Below are 18,761 nucleotides of genomic sequence, written 5' to 3'. Positions count from 1 at the left end.
CGCTAGCACTCTTTTCTCGGTTCCCGTATTTCGCCCCCGTCGCATCGGGTAAGTTAGTCTGGTTAATATAGTCCGCACGCGCATCTCCCAAGCATATGTATTCCTTGTCTTTCTGATGCCATCGCTACTGATCTTGCTGTACTAGTCTTCTGAGTATTCTTGCTGGCTTCTGGACGTTGCATTAGGTGAGCCTTCGATTCATGCACTATCTCCGCTTGAGTCCTCTCACCAACGACCCTCGGGGCTTGGGAGGGAGAGTGGATAGAAGACGGCCCAACACGGACGACATGCCACCGCAAACAGGTTGCCACCTACAACAAATCCACGTAAATTGTTCACGAACCTCCCGCGCGAGATTCATATAAGAATGGTACAATGCCGAACAGGACATGGTTTGTAGGCGAGTACTACTCTGACTTTGTACCATCCGAACCAGTTGGCTGCCCATTTGGAGAACATCTACAGACGAGATGATACATCCTACAAACATGCACAGGGTACGAGCAACACCGTTGTATCCTCCAAGAGGCGAGCGCGACAATCGACCTCCCAGCGATCCTGGGAACCGAGGCAGGCATGGAGGCACTAGGGAGATTCCTGAGGGAATCCGGAGCGTTCACAAAAACAGGGGAGAAGCCGACGACAAGGAAATGAGTCCAATGGGAAGACGAGCCCGACCCGGAGAAAGGAGGAGACGAAGGGAGCGAGGAGGACGAGGGTTAGGACGTTGGACGGTGCAGAGATGCACAAGACCAGAGGACCGCCAACACGATTGGACGCACATTCGCATTTACCCCAGAGCTGGATTCCGTTTTTATTTTTCCTCTATTCCCCACTACGACCGTGACGGCGCGCGACGCAGAGCGGTCCCGATACTACAACGCATGACAACAACTAAGATTACTTGCACTTACTCCCTCCCCCACCGTAGCATACCGTCATCCAGGACCTCGATAGAGACCGCCCAGTCGTATTAGTTCTACTTGTACGAATCGGTTATCACCGCGTCTTCACACGTTTGTTTGCTTGTTGGGGTATACAAATGTTGATTTTATCATCACCATCATCCTCCCACCAACGATATTCTTCATGCCTTTGCGGCATTTCACTGCTCCTGTATATCTTAATACCTGGGACTTTGTTGATAATTTACTGTGAGTCTCTTCCAAGACTAGCCTACGATATGTCCCGAACTTAAAGTTGCCTCGCTCTTGCAGGCCTCTAACCCATCCACGGATGAGGGAACCTGAGAATCTAGCACTCAGGCGACTTCAGCACGCTCGCAACACTACTTAAGAGGTCACAGGCTGTGTCACTAACAACTCTGATAGCTGCGCCAGCCGCGATGCTTTCAGTAACCAGCTCGCAAATACGCTGAAAGACAGACGACGTCTTCCCTATGCCGTGAACCCCACGGCTCGCTCGCCTCATCAGAGGTACCCACAAGGTGCCTAGAAACTCGGCATCATCTCGAACACATCATGGTCATTATACATTTCTTGAACATACATACACAGCATACATGGCACCACACCACTATACGGGATTCAATAGACTACTCGCACCTTCATTCTTAATGTCATTGTGGTGCTTCGTCACTTTCAGCAGAGCACGGGTAATTGCTATGTAGTATTGCGACAAACACACGTACAAATGATATGCGGCTGTATCATTTTGTGATGGGCCACCCCCCGTCAATATCAAAGCCAACGCCAACGCGGGCCGATCAAGGATGCCGTCAATTTACTCTGTCACAATACCTAAGCGATTCTGTATCATCCTTTGACTCCGCGCCGCCGCTGTGGTCTTACGCAAAACATACCATGAACCGAGTTACACACTGACTTATCTTTTCAATCCATGTCTTTCTTTCGTATTCGCCGTCGCGGCCAGCGCGAGCTGGCTGTTACCGATCTGCAAAACATCTCTCCGTCATCTTCCAACGTCAACAGCGCCCATGCTAGCACAATTTCCTTGGAATTCCCCCTCACGCGACGGTTGTCTGCACTGTCTTTCATTAGCTCGAAATTGACCCCAAAAAAGCGAAATCTCTCTCGCTTGGGGACCCCGCAGGCGGGGCCAGTCGGCCATACAGTCGACTTCCCAAGATCCTATACCCGAGAAAGCACGCCTTCGCCCACACCCTCTCTGGACGATATTCGTATGCCCGTCGGCCTCGGACGCAGGGCGAGCGAAACATCTAAAATGGGAGAGGACGAAGAGCACGAAGGTGTGGATTCCATCTTTACGGTTCACGACCACCGATCTCGGTGCGTTAGCTCACCAAATCCGACGGTCAACGAGTCAGGAAGAGGCGTTAGGGCCGTCCTCACCGCGCTCAATGAAAGTCATCCCCCCTCCGAACATCCCGCAATTCATCGAGTGCCTCCGGAGCTCTGGCGAATTGTGCTCGCATCCAGTTCACGCTCGGACTTGTTGGTATTGGGTCTCGCGTCGAATGCACTACTCTTCCCCACTCTGAGCGCAATATACCACACCCTCGACCTCCGCGACCTTGATCACGGTCGTGTTGAACAATGTATGGCGCTGCTCGCATCCAAAAGGTCCACAGCAGAATTAGTGCGCAAATTTACATGCAGCTTCCTACCCTCGTCCGCTACCGGTCCCGCGTCAATGAACATGGTCACTTTCGCAGTCGCATTCACCAACATGACACAACTCCGTTCACTCACTCTGCCCAGATTCGACGCACATCTACTGCTCCATTCGGCATTCAGCCTCGACAATCTCGAAATTAGCTCGCAGGCTATGTCCGTGGATGACATCCATGGTCTATCGATTTGGCTTACAAAACAACCTGACATCAAGTCATTCTCTTTGCCGGATTTGGTGATGGACCAGCTGATAGAGGAGACCACCCCCACGTCTGATTCCCCCGCATTGATTGATACCACCACTCGCCACCAGTCGCTCATTCCTGATGATATCCTGCCACACCTGACGTGTTTTGATGGACCTGCATCTTTGGCCTCGTTGATAGTCCCAAGGCGACCAGTTGAGTCTGTAGTGCTGCACATTCACACCACGCTCTACGATGGCTTAAAGCCATCGGGTATCATGCAGCCATTAACACGCTCAACCGCCGGCCTCAAGTCTCTAACAATTGTCCCTGCCTCAACTCAGGTCGACGCGCGCACGCTTGAGAGAGTACTCATGTCCGCGGGGGCAGTCCTAGGCAATCAGCTGGAGAGTCTCGAAGTGCACTGGCTGCTCGAGGATGAGGTGCGTGCGCGTGCTTATGCTGTTGTCTCGTACTAAATGTGTCCACAGGTGCTTTACAAACACATGCTGGGTGTGATAGCCAGGTTCCAGATGTTGCTCACATTACGCATGCGGTGCGACGCCCGTTCTCCAACTTCCTCACCCCGTACGTCTTCATTGCTGGGATCGCAGGAGCGAAGCCAGCAGGAGCGGCTCTCAACGCCACCACTGTTGACGCCGCCCGCCTCTCCTCTCCGTGGAAGTCGCCCCGGCTCAGCAAGCAGTGCACTGGATCCACCGCGCGCACAAGAGCGTGCGCACTTGAACTCGTGGAGCAAGCACTGCCCGTCGCTCCGGAGGGTAGTCTTCCTGTCTGGTGCGGTGTGGCACTGCGAGCCGGTCTGTTCGCTGATGGCAGCGAGTGGGCTGAGCCTTTTTGCGCCTACGTTTCATATCATTGGTTTTGTGGGCCAGTGAACTTTCGATGCATGAACGTGTGCGTTTATCTGATTTCGTTACTACTACCGTGTTCTGTTGTACAGTGGACTACAACCATTCATCTTATTCTACGCTATATACTGTCTTAATACTAGACTCCCCTGCTTCCCTGACTCATGCCCATCTGCCATCACTGTCTCGGGCACGTCGCTGCTTGCGCAATTGGCGAGACGGGGCGAGACAGTCACGACCCCGCGTTGTCATCTGGCACGTGCGCGTTTAGCCAAACATGACCAAAGAACACGAGAAATAAATCATCCTATGGTACGGTACAGCGGTACAGTAATTAGCTCTGCGCCCCGTAAGCTTTTATATTGAAACTGCTCACTGAGTGTATCGTGCCCGCCGTCATCCACCATGGTTGCTATTGTTCAAAAACCCGCCCCCGCCTTCAAGGCTGCCGCCGTCGTGGACGGCCTTTTCCAGGACATCTCACTTTCCGACTATCTCGGCCAATGGTGAGTGCGTCCTATCGTTCCACGCCGTATAGTCCATCATATATGTTCTTTTTCTCAGGGTGGTGCTCTTCTTCTACCCATTGTGCGTGTGTTCGTGGATCTACGCGTTGTGATTGCTAACCTGCCTGATAGAGATTTCACGTTTGTTTGTCCTACCGAGATTCTTGCGTTCAATGACGCGCTGCCGCAGTTTAAGGCGCTCAACACGACGGTCCTCAGTGAGTGCTTGGCGAACTCTCGCTAGCTATTCATCTGACGTGTAAATCGCAGGCGCGTCGACGGATTCACACTTTGCGCACTTGGCGTGGGCGACGCAGCACCGCAAGCAGGGAGGTCTTGGTCCTGACCTCAAGCTTCCCATGATCGCGGACAAGAGCATGAAAATTTCCCGTGACTATGGCGTGTTGATTGAGGAGGAGGGCGTTGCCCTTCGTGGGCTGTTCCTCATTGATCCCAAGGGAATCTTAAGGTGCGCGAGGTCATGCTTTGTGCTAAGTGGCTCTAGCGCTAATGCATGGTTATTAGGCAAATCACTATCAATGATTTGCCTGTCGGGCGTTCCGTCGACGAGACCATCCGTCTCATTAAGGCGTTCCAGTTCACTGTGCGACTCGTCTCCCATTGTCATTCGCATGAGCTAACCTATGGAACAGGACGAGCACGGTGAAGTTTGCCCAGCCAACTGGACGGAGGGCAGCAAGACAATTAAGGCGGACCCTAAAGGCTCCTTGGAGTATTTCTCTACTTCCAATGGCCATGCAGAGGTCAATGGCACAAACGGCGTGAACGGCGAGCATTCAAAGAAGCGCCCTCGTATCGACTAAAAGCCCTACCCTATAGACGGTCCTGAAGTTTCAAGCATTGGACTCTGATCGTCGATTTACTTGGCTATGATGAAGATGAAGTAAGATTTGTGTCATATTTGAAGAATGTTTGCAGACCAGACGTTGTGCTTAGATATCTTGACATAGAATGGTAGAACTCTTATTTTTCTGTTCCTATAGATGCAGAAAATTATTCGTGTAGTTACTAACGATACAGCTGACTGTTAATAGTTCGCTATCATCGGCGCTTTCTTGATGTACATACATTCGCATAGTCGAACTCCTGCTAATCCAAAACGTCTCGTCGTCTTCCTGAGCTATTGGTTGAAATTTGGTGTGGTATGGATGGGCTGTCCTAACCAATCTCATGTTCTGCAAGAAGCTGTAGTGGCTGGTAAGGACGGAGACGGGAATGAAAGGGTATGCAACCAACCATGTTTGGAATGCCATTTGAGATGGGATATACATGTCCACAGTTTGGACATACCATTGCACCCTCCTCAACATGTATCTGTTGCGACGAATTGTGATAAGGCCAACATATTGAAGGTATATTTCGGAACACTGACTTCTAGTAGTACATGATGGAGCTTTTGAAGGAAGTCATCATCCAACATATCTGGAGGCTCGGACGGCAGAGAAGTATCACCCAACTAACATTCAAAGGGTCAGATACGCAGCGATTGCTATATGTCGCTGTACGCTGACCACTCACCTGACGTGCCGCGTCTGTAAGGGCACCCCATTCGATTCGCGGGATGAATCCGCGTAAAAAGTCGGGATTGAACTCGGCCTCGCGCAATTCAATTTGAATGTCCTTGAACTGCAGAGGAAAATTATTGGACGTGCAGCCTTTTGCATGGCATGCTAGGAGATTGTGCGTGATGAGTCTAACCATATTTGAGTCCGACAGCACAGTAGTTGATGAGCGTCGGGAGAAAGAGCAAAAAAGGCAAGCGTCGGCGCGGCTCTCCAAGTCAGCGCCTGAAAACTATCCTTCTTGGTACCGACAACCCTCGCTCATAGCTGTGCGCAACTGAAAATGCCTCGGCCACCGTCGCCATCCATCCCAGAGAAAGAGTTTTTGTATGCGTCCTTGAAACAATCCTTGCGTGTAGATGGCCGAAATCCACTGGAAATGCGATCTCCTACACTTACTTTCGGGTCCGAATTAGGCTGGGTTGAATGTGGGATGGGGAAAACTCGGTGCGGTGTGCTTTAAATTAGACGTATGGAAGCAGAATTTCTCATTATTGTAATTCTGTTTAGTGTGATGGCCCAAGTGGATGCGAGGATGGTGAAGCCTCCGCCAGAACGTCCACTAGAGGGGATCATCACTATCCATTCGGAGCTATCGCCCATGGCGTCGAATGAGTATGAAGTCGGTCGGTAGGTACGTGTGTCGCTCTCATGTCTACCTGTCCCTCTCACTCGGGCATCTGACGCAGTCCGTCGGACGAAGAAGTGACTATCACACGGATGCTAGACAAAGTGCTACGGCGGAGTGACGTGGTGGATAAGGAGTCGTTGTGTGTTTTGGCAGGACAAAGGGTACGCTTGAACCTTCCTTGTGTGGGAAGAGGTCTCTGATGCGATGCAGGTTTGGCATATCCGCTTAACGATACACTGTCTAGCCGACGCCGGGAACATGCTCGACTGCGCATGCCTAGCCGGAATCGTTGCGCTGAAGCACTTCCGTCGTCCAGAAGTTGAAGTTGTTGGAGACGAGGTGACTGTTGTGCGTGATCTTGATCTGTTCTCGATTTGTTGTGAGCTTTGAAGTTCATTTCATATCATTAGCATCACCCTTTAGAACGCGCCCCGATGCCCCTCTCCATGCACCACACACCATTCTGCCTTACCTTCGCATACTTCCCCGATCCATCCACTCTACCAGTCCTCGATCCATCTCATCTCGAACAACGTCTTAGCACCGGTCTTCTTTCTGTCGCACTGAATGCTCAACGAGAATTATGTGTGGTACAAAAAGCTGGGGGCATACCCCTCACTCCAGAAGAGATTCTGAGAATAGTGAATATTGCAGTAGAGAAGGCGAAGGAATTGGATAAGATCGTGGAAACGAGATTGAGAGAGGACTGGGCGGGACGCACGGTTGAAGTCCGGTGAGATGTGGTAGCGTGTGCTCAAATAACTCTTGTATGCCGGCAATGGTGTTCGATGTATTGTGTATTCGTTCTTTGTGCATATAATTGACTTCCAATGAAAATAGCATATTTGCTTGTTAGCCTGAGCGGCGTAGATAAGATAAGATGTGCTTATCAGCGAATTTCATCGCCGCGATTGGGCCGCGATCACTGCAGTCGACTTGAACCGATACGTATACCTCGGTTTCAGCTTATATACTTGGCTGCTTTCAATTTGCCGTAAAACGTTGAGCTCTGCGCTTCGTCGGTGAGGTTTATGATATTCTAGACAATTGAAGGCCTTTTTGGGACTGATTCCTCCGCTAGAAACTTGCTATCGATTATAGGTCTCTGTGGCACGGTACACGCACAAGCTGATCGGTCTCTTGCGACATACGGTCTCCCCGAGACTAGGGAAGACGGCACTCATGGCAGGCTATCTTTACAATAATAACTCGCGCCATTCTTCACGTAGCAGGGAGGACGACGGCAGAGATTGGTATACAAGCGAGGGCGACCCCGTTCCGAGCTCCTCCCAGCCCTCATCTGTCTATGCAGATTGTCCAGAAACTGTAGCTCGTCCATACCTTGAAGGAATAAGCCGGCCTGGTAGTGTTTCTGATCATGTGCGCGCAATTGATAAACCAGATCTGCACTCTACTCGCCTACATAACCTTCCGTCGCGTCCTCCCCCTCGAGAGCCGCGGGCGATGCGCAAGGACCAATATTTTCGTGAAGTTACGCCTCTGCTGAAGCCACCAGTCTCCCCCACACCGAGCTACTATGCGCTCTCCATGCAGTCTCCTGCGCATATACCCGACCCAGCTTCGTCGCGCAAACTCTTGATCTTAGATCTCAACGGGACCCTCGTCCACCGCGCACCTCGCGCTCTGCGATCTCAGCCTACGGAGAGCGGAGGACCTGTACAACGTTTGCGCCCTGTACATCCGCGCCCATATATGCCCGCGTTCCGCGCATATCTGTTCGCGCCGGAGACGAAAACGTGGCTCGACGTAATGGTGTGGTCATCCGCACAACCTCATAGCGTTGCAGACATGGTCGATAAGTGTTTTGGTGAACACAAGACCGAACTAGTGGCAGTTTGGGCGAGGGACACACTAGGGCTGTCAGCGAATCATTACAGTGCGCGTCATTTTGTTGTTCTTCATCCTCTGGATCTCGCATGCCGCAGCTTCGCGTTGGAGTGGTGTACTCACTTCAGCGTTCGGCTGCGGTCTACTTGATCCATCGGCGCCCTTTTGACTCCTAATTATTAGACGAATAAACTAATATGTTGGCTTCAAGACAGCAAAGTCCAGACGGTGAAAGATCTGAACAAACCTTGGTCGCAGCTGCCAGCTCTATTGACCCCCCTTCCACCGTCGCCGCACCCATCCGAAGCCAGTACGCCTCGATCCGATCGCTCGCCCAGTCCTCCTACCAGCTCAGCTCCTGGCGCATCTGCAGTCGCAGCGCATCGCCACTCTGCATCGACTACCTTACTGTTGGACGATTCGCCGCTCAAAGCTGCAATGCAGCCGTACAATCATGTGTGCATTGGCGAATACTCCGGTGAACGACGCACGAAGGACTTGGAGTCTCTGCAGAAACAGCGAGATTGGGAGGCGATGGAGGCAGCGAGAGAGCAGCTGCAGATCCAGGCTCCAATGAGCCAGCAACAGGATGCACCTAGACGTTCTGAACTTCGAAGAGACTCTCCAGAAGAACTGCCGCAAGCGGACGCTGATGAGGCCGATCTGAAGAAACGGAAACGCAAAGCGTCTCGCCGAGATGGGTCTGTAGACGCACACGCGGAAGACGATACCTCGTCAGCGACAACATCTGTACCCGACATTCATTCTCCCTCTCCTGATGGCACAAAATATGACGGCGCTGTCCCATCCCACAAGCGAAAACGCAAGAGCAAGCGGCAGAAGACGCTCGAGGCGCTCGCGCAGTGTGCAGACGTGGAGAGACCCGAGGAGGTGTACGACGTAACGCTGCTTGCCGTCGTGGGCGTGCTGGAGGAGATCAAGCACCAGTACAATGTCGCAGCGTGGATACGCACCGGCGGGCTATGGGGGCAGCAGAGACCAGACCTTTCTCCGGAGCAGAATGTACCTTCCGAGCCTCGCGCTGCCGGCGCTGATGCTTCCGACAAAGCAATATCAGCAGATGGTGAGGGTCGGAAACGGAAGAAGGAGAAGCGGAATCGTCGTATGGTCAATGTGGATGGTAAGGGTGGAGTGGAAATGAAAGCTGGTAACGACCAGATGACGAATGCTGTGCTAAATAGCCGTGAAAATTCTCCCGTGCGCGAGACTGTCGAGAGAGCTTCCGATGAGGTTCTGTCAGGCAACGCAACGGCAGAGGTCCCCATCTGGTTTCGATCTCTGGATACCATGTCTTTCTGGGCGGGTAAAGGCCGGGAGGCTCTCATTGCCTTAGGCATCCCCGTGGAGCATGGCATCGATCACTAAGGAGGGTGTGGGGGATTTGTCTTGGAGGCGTAACGTGGATATACGTTGTTTGCTATCGACTTGCTGTCGTTTTTCTCACTGAACTTTCTGTTTTCCAAGTTGTAAGCAGATCTTTCAACGTTGAAAATAAGATAATATGTACTGACAGCCTGCGTCGAGGCGTCGAGATTGCATGAGCGTGGTCATTTTGAATTGTTTACAAGCAGTGATGATTTGCACGAAATGACGCGCACATTCTCTTTGAAAACGGCAGGCATTCCCCACTCATTCGTAACGAGTCTCGAGCTCGAGGTTAGGCTCCGGCAACGGGTTATACTTTTGTTCGCAAGGCACCGTTTCAGTAGACGCGGAGCTCTATCTGGCCTGCGGTAGCTATCGTTCAGATAATTGTCACCTGCCATGTTGTGAACCGACAGTAACCTGCCGGAGCAATGAATGTTATTGCCTTGGGTCTATCTCAGCACACAGGCTTTCAGGAAAACTTAATGTACACAATGTAGCTATGAGTAGAAGAACGCTTTGCAATCAGTAGCGAGGAGGTTGAGCAATCCGTTATCTAGATCCGAGATAAGCACTAATATATATATACCGGAGCTAGTCTGTCTCATCGCTGTGTATGGCTCGAGGGACAGACGGAGTTCCAGTGTCCTTTGTGTCCCATATCTACCCTCGTCGACTCTTGCTTTCCCGGAGGCCATCCACCCAGTAACTGGCCATCGTCGCGCGAGGCACAACTGCCGTTGGCGCCGCAGCTAAACCTCGATTCCCCAGACTCGACGACCGGTATGTATGCTGTCCCGTGTGTCGAGTGTTGCTGAGTGGGGGTGTTAGATGTCGCTGCCAGATCGCTCCATCCGCATTTGCGCGGACAGGGGAGGGACCTTCTGCGACGTGTTTGCGTCGTTCCCTGACCCAGAGAACGATGCAGTCAGGAAGGAAATTGTCGTGAAGCTGCGTGCGTGCCTTCTCGCTGCCGCGCACAATGAGTCCTCATCGCACGCACAGTCTCGCAGGATCCCGGAAATTATCGCGACGCACCCACAGAGGGAATCCGGAGGGTGCTCGAGATCGCAACAGGGACCAAGATCCCGCGCGGAACTGTACTACAGACGGACAAGATTGGTGAGCGCGCCCGCCATGCTTCCTCACCTTCGTCTTACCAGCCTGGCAGACTATGTGCGACTGTCTACGACCGTCGCGACGAACGCCTTGCTCGAGCGGAAGGGACACAAACATGCGCTGCTCATCACAAAGGGCTTCAAGGATCTGCTCCTTATCGGCAACCAGTCACGTCCCAAGATCTTTGATCTCAACATCCGTCGTGCGCCACCGCTCTACTCTGCCGTCCTCGAGGTTGACGAGCGCGTCACGCTCGTTGGCTACACTTCCGATCCGCAGGCAGAGGCGCACGCTGTGCAGTTTGACGAGGACGGGAACGTTACGCGCGGGTACAGAGGCGCGGGCTGGGATGGCGTGGGCGATGCAGAGGGCCCTGGCGAGATCGTACAGGGCCTATCGGGTGAGGCAGTCAGGATCATGAAACGACCCGGTATGCGTCGCCGTCATCTGCCTCTAATACACGTCCCAGTGCGCGCTGATGGCTGCGAACTATAGACCTCGACACAATCAAGGCGGACCTGGAGCGTCTCTACGCCGACGGCTTCCGCTCACTCGCGATTGTGCTCTGCCACTCGTACACGTTCCCCGACCACGAGCGTTGTATAGGCGACCTTGCGCGCGCAGTCGGCTTCACGCACGTCTCCGAATCGTCACAGTTACTGCCGATGATCAAGATGGTCCCGCGAGGCGTGTCGTCCACCGCGGACGCGTACCTCACCCCGATCCTGCGCGAATACCTCGACGGCTTCTTCAACGGCTTCGACGAGAAGTTGCGCGATGGGCGCGTGCGCAGCCCCCGCGTCGAGTTCATGGGCAGCGACGGCGGCTTGCTCGACCTCACGAACTTCACAGGGCTGAAGAGCATCTTGAGCGGTCCCGCGGGCGGAGTGGTTGGCCACGCGCTCACAAGCTGGGACGAAGAGCGCAAGCATCCGATTATTGGGTGTGTGGGCTGCTCGCTCGTGTGTTTCTCTACAATATCTGTCGCTGATCGACTATCGAGTGCAGGTTGGATGTTGGAGGCACTTCGACAGACGTGTCCCGGTTTGACGGGAGATACGAAGTTGTGTATGAGACGACGACGGCGGGTGTCACAATCCAGTCGCCGCAGCTGGACATTAACACCGTCGCTGCAGGCGGCGGTTCGCGACTGTTTTTCCGCAATGGTCTCTTCCTCGCGGGCCCGGAGAGTGCAGGCGCGGAGCCTGGCCCGGCGTGTTATCGGTACGTGTGTTGACCGATATACTGGGATCTGAAGCTTACAGGTGTGATACAGCAAGGGAGGGCCGTTAGCAGTCACAGATGCGAATCTGGTATTGGGCCGACTTGTACCAGACTATTTCCCGAAGATATTTGGCAAGTCGGAGGAGGAGCCGCTTGATACGGAAGCGTCGCGGTCTGCTTTCGAGGCGTTAGCAAAAGAAATCAATGTGAACCAGGAGAAGCAGCTTGAATTCGATGAGATTGTATACGGGTGCGTGTTGACGACAACATATAATTAGGACAATGTATGCTAAGGGTTTACGCAGCTTCATCAAAGTCGCAAATGAGACTATGGCGCGGCCCATCCGCGCGCTGACGGAAGCGAGGGGATACGCTCTTTCCAAACATATGTATGTGTTATCAAGCAGTCCGCAATTACTCGTTCTGATAGGGTTGAATATTGGCTAGCCTGGCAAGCTTCGGGGGCGCAGGCGGTCAACACGCCTGTGAGATAGCACAACTTTTGGGTATCAAGACCATCCTTATACATCGGTACAGCTCTATTCTGTCTGCGTATGGACTGGCTCTGGCAGACCGGTAAGCTTCCCCATTTATCTGGGCCTCAGAAGCTCGTCAAACTTCACAGTGTATTCGAGCTGCAGCAACCTTCATCAACGTTCTATACACCTGAGAATCACGGGTCTCTCGTCGCACGTCTGGATAAATTGGACGCAGACGTGCGCACCGAGCTGGCGCGGCAGGGCTTCGAGGGCGACCGCATACACACCGAACGCATGCTGAATATGCGTTTCGACGGTACAGACACGGCGCTGATGGTCCTGCCTGACCCTAAGGACGGTGACGGCAAGGAAGACTTCGAGGCGGCGTTCAACCGCGTGTATAAGGCAGAGTTTGGGTTTCTGTTGGAGACGAAGTCGATTATAGTGGATGACATCAAGGTAATCTTGTTGAATTAGTGTAGACTTTCATGCTCATATGGCCTGCTTGCTGCGTGCTAGGTTCGTGGAATAGGTAAGACGTTCGACACGCTCGGAGAATCCGTGTACTCCGAGGTCGCACGGATTGAACGGCGCGCGGTCAACGTACAGAAGGCAGACAAGACCTGGAGTGTGTACTTTGACCGTCTCGGGCGCGTGCGGGACACGCCAGTGTATCTGCTGCCGTCGCTGGTAGTCGGAGAAGTAATTGAAGGCCCGGCGATGATCATCGACAACACACAAACGATCGTGCTCATCCCAGGAGCTCAGGCGGTGCTGACGAGCAAGCACCTATACATTACACTTGAGTAGCGATGCGTGAGGTGCAGAAATATAGTAAATTGTAGACTATTGGCATCCTGCGAGAGTAGTTAGTTACCTGCGTATATGTAGACATAAAGCCTATGAAAGCGTGTTTCCACCACAGACATCTGTGGGACGCGTTCTACTCTCTTGGGAAGGCTGGCTTCCCGCTGCTCGCTGCATCTCTCTTCATTTGTCCTCGTAGCACGTCGAGTCCTGTTTCGGCGATGCTGACCCGCAATACTACAGCGGGGACATAGAGCACCATAACCTCACCTCATCTTCTGGCTTTTGATAATCTGGTGGCGCCAGTGATACAATTGGTAGCAAGACCGCCATCGCTGGCATTGTCATAGCGGCTTTCCTGCCTCGTTATGGTGACGATATCGATATGGGAGTATACCTCATGTTCGGGATGACATGGAATCATCGATCCTCATGTATGACACGACGGCCGCGCGATTAAAGACTTCTACGCTGCTACTGCTACCTTCCTTGGCGGATGGCACGTATGTCGTATTGAGACATACATTGATATTCTCCCATTCAAAATTGTGCCGACTGCTTGATTTATGTGGCAGAAGTCATTTATCAAATCTGAAGGTCTGGCTGAAACAAACCTTGGCAAAATTGTGCCATCATTATCATGTTTGCGTATAGAATCTCTTCAAAATCTTGGACGTTGAAGCCGGCTACATACATAATACTTCGCGCAAGATGTAAATGGCTTGTGGTAAGTATGTGACCGGTACTAATTGCTCTAACTCACGAATCACTCATTCACGGGATACTGAGACCTCATCGAGAACCTGCATATTCGTCATCTGAACTAATCTTCACACAAAATATCACAGACGGATGCGCAACACATCCAAAGACTACAACTGATCAAGAAAGGCACGGACTACCGCGCGGGCACGGCGGTACGGCAAGTCTCCATGATATTCGGACCTCTCCTCACGATGAGAGTTGGAGTGGTCCTCGTCTCCGTCGTCGCCATCGTAGGATCTCAGAAATCTTCCATGTCTATCCGGCTTAGGAACACCAGGGGAAGGTTTCCAATCGCTATAGGGAAAATGTCAATGCCAAACCTAAACGCATAGCAGACATTCTCACGAGTTCACCATAGACATCCGGCGGTCGGCTGGCTTGGCCTGCTCCGGCAGGATTTCAATGTATCCAGACGGCTTGACGTCTTGTATATACTGCAGTGGCATCGGACGTGAGCTAGACACAAACAAGTGAGATTCCCATTCAAACGTGCGAGTTTGAGTAGACCTACATTTAGTGTTTGGGTGGCGGTTTGCCCGACCCTTTGTTCCAATGTTCTGGGTTCGAACCATCGCCAAGCTTGGGCTTGCTCTGAAATAGACTGTAAAAGTTCTGATAAGGGCGTTGCTCAAACAGGTGAGGCAAAGAATAAATTTACCCTTGTCCCATTGCAGGGGCAGCAGCCAGCATTCCGATGGCAGTTATCGTTGCAACACGCATGGTGAGGTTTGAAGTGAGTCCGTGGTCGCAAATTGAGGTTTAAAGTGAGTCTGGTCGCAAATTGAGATCTGTGCATGTGCGTTTTACACGCGAGGACTCAGATAATTATCACACTTATGATAGATAACTACCCATACATTGCGATTGATTCATTTTCCTGTTCCACTGACATCGGTGCTTCAGGCTTTCGTCTCCTGAAGTACCACCGACTAAGAGTCGCTGTTCGGTGTCAAGCTACGTTGCGCGCGCGTGAACGATTGTTCGGCGCTGTTGAAAGAACTGGAATCGCTCTTCAATATCTGTTTCTAACCTCGCTGTTTGAATAGATGTCTTACTATTTATTGACTATGATAGAGCGGGTCGTAATCATTCATCATCGCTAGTACCTGGGCAAAGGAGTGTCTCCGACAGCGATGGTCGACCGAGTTCGCGATTCCAGCAGCCCCCGATCCCGGCCCGACGACCTGCTCCTCCTCCCAGAAATGCAAATATAAAACCTTTTTGGCCTCTTGAAAACCCTCTTCCTCCTACTTCGCCTGCTAAGGATATGAAGCGTCCCGGGTATCAACGAGCCTGTAGTTATATAACTGATCCGCACGGAGTTGATGATGATGAGCAATTCCGTCACCATCGCGACGATAAGCTCCACCAATGTGGGGAGGAGCATTTACGCAACCCACGGTAGGAACGAGATGTGGAATCATGCTTTGTTGATGCGCACTCTCCTTAACGCATTGGACTGAGAGGACCATAAGGGACTGCGACACTGGCGGATAATGCTAGCAGTAAGGGTTCGGTTAGTAAGAGATGAGTCCCTCAGAGAGGTGAGACTTGTCATTTGGTGAACGCGTGTTGGTGCGGTACAGGCGTGCCGGCCGACCAATTCTTATGAACCTAGTGAGCGTCGCTGGCGTCTGTCACTAGGCAATACCTCCGGGGTGACCGGCGAGACCTAAACACACCTGTGGCCCCAGCGATGGCTTGCTCTGTCGTAGCTGGAGACCGTTTATTTATTTTCAAGCTTGACTGCTAATTCTGACATACTGACATACTAAATCCCTTCTTTTGAACTGCCATTGACCAGGGTGTCGTCTTCGAGTGCGTGCTCGGATTTTACCTGACCTCTGGCCGTCAAGGAAGGCGCCGCCAAGAAAGAAAACAGAACCCACGGGGAATGAGGTTGGGAAGGACTCTGCCGTAGGCTTCCTGCCCATGCTCCTGTAGGTGATAGGACAGACTGACCACAACAGTGCCAATGGGTGAGGAAACGGAGGCCATCGCAGCTGCCGCTAATAAGGATCTGTGGGGGCGCGTGTCCCTCTTCGCAAAACCCTCGAACAGAAGTTACTATGCGTATGAAGTTCAAAGCAGCTGCCCCTAGTCAACCTGATACGAAACCTTCAACCCTAAATCACTAATTACATCACTGCTGTCCCATTTAACTCCGTTAGTTCTGCTCGGTTCGTTAATTCAGATGCAAACTTTGAAGCAGAATCATTATATAGCGTCTGCTTGCGATTCTAACTCATGCTGCAAGTAGATGTGAATATTTGAATCCAGTGTTGCTGACTAATTACTTACGGATATCGAGTTCGTGTCTGTTCGTGCCGGGCGACTTCGTACGCGCAATCCAGCGCAGCAACGGTACCATGACGCTGCCACTACGTAATCAACATATATTGCTCTTGTAGCCGAGTCGTCCCACACGCCAAATGTGCTTGCTAAAATATCTTTCGAAGATATCTAAAGGACCAAGGGAGGATGCAACTCAAGAGTAAGCTCCGACACCATTATGCGGCCAGTGGCTTGTCTGACACGATGATGACTCTTTATAACGGTGCGTTTATATTTTCGTTGTCGACGACCGTAATTCGATCCAGTGTCCTCTAGGATTTGATTTGTCCCTACTACCCATCACGACACATACCCGGCGATAGACCCCGCAAAAGCTAATCTAGAAGGCAAGGTCGTTCTCGTCACTGGCGCATCAAAAGGAATAGGAAAAGCCATCGTGTCCGGCCGTGTCCTCTCTCGCTCGGACATGAATGCTGTCAAAGCTGAGTATGAGGCTGCCAGGCGTCCCGGCTGGCCGCTGACGGCACTTGCAATCACCACGGACGCGAACGACGCCACAGGCATTGCAGACATTGTCGCGCTCACTTGCGCGACATTTGGCCGACTGGATGTCGTGGTGAACAATGCGGGATACATGGAGTCATTCCGCTCGATTGCCGAGTCTGACCCCGAGGAGTGGTGGAAAATCTGGACGGTGATCATGCGTGGGACCTACAAAGTAACACGGGGGTGCCTCCCGCTATTGCTCGAGCGTGGTGGGGACAGGACAATTAAAATGACGAGCATCGGCGGGCACGATGTCTCAGCGCAGGTCTCAGCATACAAACTGAGTGCGCGCATGCGGATGTCTGACGACGGACGGTGTCTGACCTTGGCTCTTGCAGACCACAAAGTTCGCAATCATGCCCTTTACGGAGCTCATAATGGCGGAGAATGCGGAGAAGGGAATCCTCGCATATCCCGTGCACCCTGGTGCCATTCCGATGGAAATGTCTGCGATAATGCCTCAAAAGATGATACATGTCCTAGTTGATACGCTTGAGGTTGCGTCGCATGCCATTGTGTGGGTCGTGGGCGAGCGGAAAACCGAGCTGTCTCATTGTGTTTAGTGTGTAAATAGCAGAGAACACACCAACTTACAATCGCTTCGAAACGAGGGGGCGAAGTGGCATTGTACTTGGTAGCAATTGAGTGAGATCGTATCAGATACGACTTCCTAACGAATTAATAATTGCTGTCTGCTCAAGTGTTAACAGTATACGGCTTGGATAGACATCTAATATAGGATGCCATTCCGCAAGATTCGACGAGAATCTGGACGCGAAGACGGAAGAAAAACGGGACGCGAGTTCACCGTGAGAAGTAATGCTGATTCATGGATCGAACTATCGTGATCTAAATACCTGGGGAAACACGTAGACAACGCACCTCATCATCAATCAAACCGCTTAATTCAATGCTCTTACCAACTTCTTGGCCACCTAGTGTACCACAGTTTTCGCCCCAACGCGCGCCCTGCACCTCAGGCCGCGTCCAATGTCTATACTTCGATATCGCACATGTAGTAATAGCACGAGTATCGTACTTTATGCCTACATAGGGCCAGGCCCCCGCGGACAATAAACGGGATCCAAAAAAAAAAACTGCTTAATGTCAGCAGAGTCTGGACCAATGAAACAGTGGTGTTAAGACACGCATTCCGTATCCCGCTGAGGGAATGATGTCGCTGTCGTCGACTCATACAACCGCTAAGATTACAAACGAAGCAAATGTTCACGGGTGAAACCTGGAGCCAAAGAACTCGTCAAGCAAGTTTTCTGTATTCATGGGATTACTTTGAAAACGGGGGTCACAGACCATTGGATTATCATATTAGCATATCTCGAAAATTGCAGGAGGCTTGTCGTCATCGTCGTCCTTGAGAGTCATTTCGGTGAAGGAGCAACAGCAAGTTGGTCGATTCTGAAGACAAAACCAGGGACTTGTAGCCTGTAGGTCGGTTATGAGGTTCCAGCAGGTCTCAACGCCGTACGACATGATGAGGAAAAGTCCCAAACGATTCAGCCGAGACCGTGACTCTAAACTTTGAAGTTTCTTTGCATAACCTGCATCATCCAGTAGCCCCTTTCTCTTCAGCTATGATAATACTAACTGACGAGCCACTCATTAGACTTAAAAATGCGTCTAAATCGATCCACACCTAATCGATCCACACCTATCATGTAGGTGCCGACCCTTACGGAAGAACTACTCAATGCTCTCTCGCGTCGCAAATCCCCTGTCCGTTCCCGCTCCCACTCCAGCCTTCGCGGAGGATCGGGGCGCGTGGATGGTGGTACATATTTGCGACTCGGTGCGTGCGCCAGCTCGCCATTATCGCATGCACCACCCTCCATGGCTATTGTTCGACTAATGCAAGTGCATGTCATCAATGTAAAATTGAGCC

At 51.9% G+C, this 18,761-nt stretch overlaps 8 protein-coding genes across 8 annotated transcripts; 6 read left to right on the top strand and 2 right to left on the bottom strand.

The window, feature by feature from the left end:
• Positions 1-1,860: 1,860 nt before the first annotated feature.
• On the top strand, positions 1,861-3,699 carry FIBRA_02335 (uncharacterized protein; the record flags this gene model as incomplete). The annotated part of the gene is made up of 2 exons (XM_012324198.1): positions 1,861-3,243; positions 3,292-3,699. 2 exons carry the CDS (start codon positions 1,861-1,863, stop codon positions 3,697-3,699), a joined length of 1,791 nt encoding a protein of 596 aa, XP_012179588.1.
• Positions 3,700-4,077: 378 nt separating this feature from the next.
• On the top strand, positions 4,078-5,002 carry FIBRA_02334 (uncharacterized protein; the record flags this gene model as incomplete). The annotated part of the gene is made up of 6 exons (XM_012324197.1): positions 4,078-4,178; positions 4,237-4,260; positions 4,311-4,396; positions 4,449-4,647; positions 4,704-4,782; positions 4,832-5,002. 6 exons carry the CDS (start codon positions 4,078-4,080, stop codon positions 5,000-5,002), a joined length of 660 nt encoding a protein of 219 aa, XP_012179587.1.
• Positions 5,003-5,357: 355 nt separating this feature from the next.
• FIBRA_02333 (uncharacterized protein) lies at positions 5,358-5,900 on the bottom strand (the record flags this gene model as incomplete). The annotated part of the gene is made up of 4 exons (XM_012324196.1): positions 5,358-5,384; positions 5,436-5,513; positions 5,572-5,655; positions 5,718-5,900. 4 exons carry the CDS (start codon positions 5,898-5,900, stop codon positions 5,358-5,360), a joined length of 372 nt encoding a protein of 123 aa, XP_012179586.1.
• Positions 5,901-6,044: 144 nt separating this feature from the next.
• Positions 6,045-7,129, top strand: FIBRA_02332 (uncharacterized protein; the record flags this gene model as incomplete). The annotated part of the gene is made up of 5 exons (XM_012324195.1): positions 6,045-6,208; positions 6,272-6,391; positions 6,451-6,553; positions 6,603-6,740; positions 6,803-7,129. The coding sequence occupies 5 exons, from the start codon at positions 6,045-6,047 to the stop codon at positions 7,127-7,129; spliced, it is 852 nt and encodes a 283-aa protein (XP_012179585.1).
• Positions 7,130-7,574: 445 nt separating this feature from the next.
• FIBRA_02331 (uncharacterized protein) lies at positions 7,575-9,626 on the top strand (the record flags this gene model as incomplete). The annotated part of the gene is made up of 2 exons (XM_012324194.1): positions 7,575-8,369; positions 8,424-9,626. 2 exons carry the CDS (start codon positions 7,575-7,577, stop codon positions 9,624-9,626), a joined length of 1,998 nt encoding a protein of 665 aa, XP_012179584.1.
• An 831-nt stretch (positions 9,627-10,457) lies between these two features.
• FIBRA_02330 (uncharacterized protein) lies at positions 10,458-13,258 on the top strand (the record flags this gene model as incomplete). The annotated part of the gene is made up of 10 exons (XM_012324193.1): positions 10,458-10,581; positions 10,632-10,748; positions 10,798-11,175; positions 11,241-11,688; positions 11,754-11,969; positions 12,022-12,219; positions 12,275-12,358; positions 12,417-12,454; positions 12,507-12,907; positions 12,968-13,258. The coding sequence occupies 10 exons, from the start codon at positions 10,458-10,460 to the stop codon at positions 13,256-13,258; spliced, it is 2,295 nt and encodes a 764-aa protein (XP_012179583.1).
• Positions 13,259-14,127: 869 nt separating this feature from the next.
• FIBRA_02329 (uncharacterized protein) lies at positions 14,128-14,466 on the bottom strand (the record flags this gene model as incomplete). The annotated part of the gene is made up of 2 exons (XM_012324192.1): positions 14,128-14,314; positions 14,366-14,466. The coding sequence occupies 2 exons, from the start codon at positions 14,464-14,466 to the stop codon at positions 14,128-14,130; spliced, it is 288 nt and encodes a 95-aa protein (XP_012179582.1).
• A 2,315-nt stretch (positions 14,467-16,781) lies between these two features.
• On the top strand, positions 16,782-17,424 carry FIBRA_02328 (uncharacterized protein; the record flags this gene model as incomplete). The annotated part of the gene is made up of 2 exons (XM_012324191.1): positions 16,782-17,126; positions 17,200-17,424. The coding sequence occupies 2 exons, from the start codon at positions 16,782-16,784 to the stop codon at positions 17,422-17,424; spliced, it is 570 nt and encodes a 189-aa protein (XP_012179581.1).
• Positions 17,425-18,761: the final 1,337 nt, after the last annotated feature.

This window comes from Fibroporia radiculosa (assembly GCF_000313525.1).
Source record: "Fibroporia radiculosa TFFH 294 genomic supercontigs, scaffold1185, whole genome shotgun sequence".
Classification (NCBI taxonomy): Eukaryota; Fungi; Basidiomycota; class Agaricomycetes; order Polyporales; family Fibroporiaceae; genus Fibroporia; species Fibroporia radiculosa.
This window is presented reverse-complemented; position numbering and strand designations above follow the sequence as displayed.